The sequence below is a fragment of the Miniopterus natalensis genome, chromosome 3 (genome assembly GCF_054644295.1).
Source record: "Miniopterus natalensis isolate mMinNat1 chromosome 3, mMinNat1.hap1, whole genome shotgun sequence".
Taxonomy (NCBI): domain Eukaryota; kingdom Metazoa; phylum Chordata; class Mammalia; order Chiroptera; family Miniopteridae; genus Miniopterus; species Miniopterus natalensis.
In genome coordinates, this window is record NC_142083.1 from 79,949,021 (window position 1) to 79,955,307 (window position 6,287).

General features: G+C 53.7%; 1 protein-coding gene across 1 annotated transcript in view; it reads left to right on the plus strand.

Moving 5' to 3' along the window:
* GALNT17 (polypeptide N-acetylgalactosaminyltransferase 17) overlaps positions 1 to 2,675 on the plus strand; it is a 386,942-nt gene extending 384,267 nt beyond the window's left edge. The window contains exons 10-11 of the mRNA XM_016225135.2: positions 811 to 978; positions 1,516 to 2,675. Of these exons, the coding sequence (XP_016080621.1) occupies positions 811 to 978; positions 1,516 to 1,644 (297 nt within the window). The 3' untranslated portion in view covers positions 1,645 to 2,675. The remainder of the gene's footprint in view (positions 1 to 810; positions 979 to 1,515) is intronic.
* The last annotated feature ends 3,612 nt before the right edge of the window (positions 2,676 to 6,287 follow it).

A 6,287-nucleotide genomic window follows, 5' to 3' on the forward strand; every position in this document is an offset into this window, starting at 1 on the left:
TGTTGCTACACATTTAGGATGTTATAAATCATGTTGCAATAAATACCCTACACATACACTTTTGTTCACAGTTCTGCTTATTTCCTTGGGATAGATTTCTAAAAGTGGATTTATTGAGTCAAAGGAGAGGAACACTTTAAAAGCAGAAATTGTATGTTTTGAAATCCCCTTTTGCAAGGTTGTAATAATTTACCCTCTCTCCAACCCATCTCATGCTAACCTTGACAAAATAGAAGTAAGTTCTTTTTTAAAATGTGGTATTGCATTGCTGTTTTATTTATTTTAAAACATCTGATGTTGAATGCTTTTAAATAATGTCTGTTTCTTCTTTTGTTCACTGCTTCTTCAGGCCCTTTGCAGTAGGGTAGATTTCATTAATCCCCAATTACAAAATGAGGAGGGAATGGAGGCTCAGAAAGCTTAAGTGAATTACTCAAGGTGGCCCAGCCAGCGGGAAGCAGAGCCAAGCTGAGCCAAGCTTTAGAAATCAGCTGTCCTGCCCTTTCACTTATTCCCGCTCCCCTGTGTTGCTGGATAGAAGCCTAGACTCCTGAAATATTGACAGGGACATGCTTAGGAAAAAAATCAGAGAGTGGACAGGGGCAATCAGTATCCAGGCTTAGCAATCCAGAGGGCTTCCTGGCCAGGGCGAGTTGGGTGTGTGGGGGTGTGACAAGTCTGACATGGTGGCCAGGACTGCAGCACTGACAGAGGCCTGGGTGACACCTGCAGACCTAAGCCCTCTCTTCCTTCCTGGCCTAACCCCTACCTCCTGCCCCTCCTCCCCTGCCACTCTGCTCTCTCCCCCAGCTCGCCCGCTACACCAAGGAAGGCTTTTTGCACTTGGGAGCCCTGGGGAGCACCACGCTCCTCCCTGACACCCGCTGCCTGGTAGACAACTCCAAGAGTCGGTTGCCCCAGTTGCTTGACTGTGACAAGGTCAAGAGCAGCCTGTACAAGCGGTGGAACTTCATCCAGGTGAGTGCTCCATGGACAGGGCCAGCACCCCAGAGGAGGATGCTGCAGATCGCAGAGCAATCTGGCTTCCCCAAGGGTACCCAGCAAAGTGCACCAAAGGTCTCCCAGCCCTGGGCCAGGTGCCTGAATCCAGAGCATATTTGGGGGGTAATGAGTGGGGGTTTTCCCTGGGAGACATCCTTCCAGATCCCTACAGCAGCACTAGGCTGGGCTGGCTCTGATAAACCTTGGGAGGGGGCTTGAGGGTGATCTCCCTGAAATCTGCTAAGTACCTACAGCCAGTAGGATTAAGAAAGTCAGACCTCGAATATCCCTGGAAATTCCTCATTCTGACACCATTCCCCACCAATGCTCATCACCTGTCTCAGCCACTCAGACCTGATGAAGCTTATTTATTATCTGACTAGGATTTCCAGAGGAGACCCCGATGCTCCCTCCCCCTGTTCAAAGACTTTTGGTGAGAGGCCATGCACCGGGCACTGCGGTGTTTAAGCCTCTTTCTGTATCTCTCCTTGTCTTACGCCCATCTCCTCCCAGAACGGAGCCATTATGAACAAGGGCACGGGGCGCTGCCTGGAGGTGGAGAACCGGGGCCTGGCTGGCATTGACCTCATCCTCCGCAGCTGCACGGGCCAGAGGTGGACGATTAAGAATTCCATCAAGTAGTGGGGGGAGCTGGGGACCCGGAGCCTGGCCTCTCGGACGGGGTCAGCCACCCTGGTGGAGAGACAGCCGGGAGCCAGCAGGTGCTCGTGGGCATCCGGGGCTTCTCCAGGGCAGTGTGGGGGCCCAGATGGAGACCCTGTGTCCGCATCAGACACTCAGCTCCCATGAGGCTCCTGCACCCTGGAAAAGCACCCCCCACCCCTTCTCTGGGAACCCAGGAGCTGTGTCTTCTGCAGCCCTGATGTAGATCTGGACCAAGGAGCGAAACATCCACATCTCTGCCGTCATCTTTCCACCCACTGTCAGGACTGACTGGCAGGGGCCTCTCCTCTCTCTCATCTTTTACAGCAGCAGCTTCAATTCCACCCCGGCCCTCAATAAAGTGTGTGTGGGGGCTAAGCCATGTCCTAGCTCCCCTTGCTCAGGGGAGGCAGCAAGGCCTGAGACTCAGTTTCCCCTGAGGTTTCTTCTGCCCAGATGTCCATTCACAACCAAGGCAGCCTCCAGCCCAAACCTTTCCATTAGGTGGCGCTGGGGGCTACAGCTCTGGATTTTTCTGGACCCTCCCCTAGATGGCCAGTGAGGAGCTGACACTTCCATGGCCACCTGGGCATTAATTAGGCTCCTATGTTCCTGGGCCAGCTCTTCTGTCCAAATCTGGAGGGAGCTGAGACAGGAACAAGCTGAGCACACAGGGTGGCCTGAGCTGTGAGGCCCCCAGGTTGGAGCCAGGTCAGTGTCACTCTGCCTTCCCAGGGAACAGGGAGCCCTGACTCACGGGGCCTCCCACAGGGGGAGCAGCAAGAGGCCTCCACCTGGACCTCTAGGACTGGAGCCAGCACAGCTTAGGGGCCAGGACCCTTGAGGATGCTCTGTGCCCATCTCATTTCAGCCCATGTTCCACTGGCTGACAGGGGAGAAGGCAGTCGATTCCTCTCTGAAGAGTAATAATTTTTTTTCGATTGCCCTCTGGTTAGGGTGCACTTATAAATCAGAGTTAATATATGGACGTGTGTGCATGCGTATGTGTGCCTGTGTGGTGCGTGGCAGGGCGTGTGCAGCTGCATGTGCGTGCGTGCATGCGTGACATCACGTGGCATGTGTCTGGGTGTGTGTGCCTGAGTGTGTGGTAGAGCAGATGTAGAAGTATGGCTTTGGGCTTGCGCTTCACTGCTCGCCTGGATCAGGACAAGGCTGCTGAGAAGCTCGGGGGATGAGGGGTTGGCCACACATTTGGCCAGAAGGATGTGGCTCGGCCTTGCCCCTTGTGGTACCCCAGACAGAAGGCTGTCCTTCTTCCGGTTCCCATCTCCCTCCCTCATGCTGTCCCCAGAGGCCAAGCCCCGCCCAGAATCAAACCCTGTAGTTGCCCAGTTTGGGGTTCATATGTCTCATTTGGTGGCATTTGTTGGTGATCAGCCCCACCCCATCTTCCCCCTTGTGAAATAAATACATGTGAGCACTTCCCAAAGCAGCCTTGTTTGCTTCTTGGTTTCTCCATAACCTGGAGCTCGGGAGTTCCTGGGGAGTGGCCGAGGGCTCCTTTGGTTTGGGAGTTTGGTCTTATTACAGGCAAAAGCTCTCACAGCTTAGAGCTGAGACAAATCCAGCCAGCCCTTGCCTTAGCCTGTGCCCTGCCCCCAAAGCAGGACAAGGTGTACTGTGGCACTGGCTTACTAACCCCTTACTGGATTAGGAGGGTAGGGTCAGGCTGGTGCCAAAACCTCTAAGGGAGAGGAGGGTTGGGGGTGACCTGGCTGAGCCATCCAGGTCCACCCCCTCCTGCTGCCAGGCATTGACTCCCACCTCTGGAGACCATGGAGCCTGTGGTGAGGCATCTGCCCCTTCTGTTCATGGAAAAGTGAAATCCGAAGAGACGCCAGGCCTTCTGTCCTGGAAATGCTTATGGAAGAAATGGGGGGGTCCCCTGGGCTGTGACAGCCCCACGCCTCTTCCCTTGTGGAGGCCAAGAAGGTTCATCTTGTTCGGTGTCACACAACACACAGACATGCTGACCAGTTGCCATTTTTCTTCTGGGTTCTACGAGAATCGGGGTCTACAAGCACGTCAATGGAAAATGCTGCTGCTTGGTAATGCGTTCGTCAAACTTAAATATCAGAGTGTCTTGGTAACTGTGAAGTGAAAATTACTGAAGATCTGTGGGTTCCCATGTGGGGTCCGGGGAGACGCTGAGGTCATATCACAAGCTGGTGCTTTGGGAGGAGTCCTGCCCTGGCTGAGTCATCCTCTCCTGTGTGGGTCCTAATGTGGAAGTTCAAAGACAGCAGTATCCTCTTTAGCTGAGACTGAGCCCAAATCCCTGTGAGGTTCTCAGTGGACCCCTGTGGGATCTTCCCTCCTACAGGAAATGGACTGAAACAGCCTCAGACCAAAGAAGCCAAAAAACCTGCTCTGTTCTCCCACAAGGTCCAAGGCCAGGTCCGGGCTGATGGAACAGGAGCCCACTCTGCAAGCTCACGGCACCTCGGGCTCACCTGTACTCTAAGGCCGCACCCCTAGAATAAGGCCACAGGAGTGTCCCGAAACTGCAAGAGAAATGCCCCTCCTCTTGCACGAAACCAGCAGCAGGAAGGATGTTTGGGTGGCCTCCTTGTTTGGGGGGAGGCGTGGCGGGGCTGGTTGGGGGCCAAGGGAAACTTTCACCTCCAGGCACCAGTATGTGTGCTCTTGCCCTTGGTTCAGCGTCCAAGGGGCCTGGGCTCTTTGTTCCTGTGGGCACAGGCTGTCAGCACTCACTTCAGCTTCCAGAATCCCAAAGGTGAGGCTACCGGGGACACTGGCCAGAGCATAAGGCCAGCATCCGCAGTCAGCACTCTCTTTGCCCTGCAGGGTCCCAGTGGGCCTGAAGACTGTGGGGTGGCAGGGCCAAGGCAGAGAAGAGGAATTCATGAAGCCAGAGGTGGAGGAGAGAAGAGAAGCGGGGCCTTGGGGGAGCCTGGGTTCCCCGGGTCTTGGGGGAATCTGGAAGTTCCAGAGACCCACATCTCTGACCGGGACTGGGCAGCAGGCCCTGAGCATGGGGCTTGGAAACCTTACAGTCCGTCGTTGCAAGTTGGCACCATCTGTAGTTTGAGAAGTGACAGGTCGGCCTACCTCACTCAGCCGCACAGGTGGACACTGCAGAGCCAGCTGAGTTCTGCCAACCTTTGCTAGTCTCCCTCTGTCCCCTCTGTCCCCTCAGTGCCCTCACCCTGCAGTTCCCCATCATTCCCCATCGCTCTCCACGCCCCTGTCCGGTGGCGATTTCTTTCTCTTTTCTCTAGTTCTCCCCTCATTTTATATGGCAGAAATATCACAGATGGTATTTCTGATACATGTCCATGCCACCGAAGCCGATGTCTTTCAATCTATATGTGTTATTTCTCCAATGTGTTCTTTGTACTTATTCTGGTGGCTGGAAAAGGCAAAGGAAATAAAAAAGCCTGGGAAAGCACAATGTAGGCCTGAAGCCACCATCTTCGGCCACCCCAAGCCGTTTTACTTGGGTTCCTAAAGCCATTTTTTTTATTCAATTGATATTTTTTCTCACCATTCTTGAAAAGTATCCCCATTTCACAAAGGGCAGAAGCCAGGCCCAGGCAGAGCTGGCCACTCTCCCAGGGCTGGGGATGAGGGAGTTGTCCCTGATTTGCATGTTGTCTCCTTCTTCCACTTGTTGCTCTGAGAAGGGCTGAAGGACAGCTGGCCAGGGTGGGGTGGGCTTCGGAGGGGTCTGGAGTCTGCTCAGGGAACCAGGTTGCCCTTGAAATCTGGGAACTGCCAGGTGGCTGGCTCAGGGATCAGGGATCAGAGATCAAGGCTCAAGGTTCAGGTTCCGATCCCCGCTCATCCCCTAGCATTTCAGTCTCTTGTTTTGATTCGAGCTGCTGAGTAGCAGTTGGGCTGACGGATCATCAGCTCCTGATCGGCTGCCCCTTCCTCTCTCCTGAATCATGAATCCACGTGTCTTGGCCACTCTGCTTCCTCACTCACCAGGCAAGTTTCCTAGACCTGAGTATGGGGAATAGCAGTGGGCCCCAGACTCTAGAAGCCCATTTCAGTTCATTTCAACAAATATATTTGGACACATATCCTGTGGTTTGCTTCTTGGAAGGGAGGGAGGGAGGCAGGAAGAAGGAGCTACATACACTGAGCAAGTGGGTGATGAACATCATGACCTTTAGCCTTTGAAGCTTATATTGAGAGAAGAAAATAGACAAATATATTGGGCTTCCCCAACCCTGGAGCCTTGGCAATCACAAAATGAGGTCAATGCTTATTGGCATAAGTGGGGGTCTTGGCATATTTGCAGATTCCAATGCCTTTTCCCCAAACCGATGGCTGGATCTCACAGTGTAGCTCCTGGCTTGCCTGCTGCCCATTGCCATGGGCTCCCGTCCTGCCCGAGCACAGAGCCGAGCTGAGGCACGGAGAAAGCCAGGCGAGATCACCGATGCTGCTGACGGCTGCAGAACACAGGAGACTGCCAGGCCTCGCCAGTTGTTATCAGCATCTTTAACAAATGGTCAGGGGTTTCACATTGCTTCAGGATCAATATATCTAATCCACTCTCCCACTGGATGCCCGCCCACCTCCAGGTAATCAGCCATATCTGCTTGATAGTCTAGAGACAGCTTGTTCTA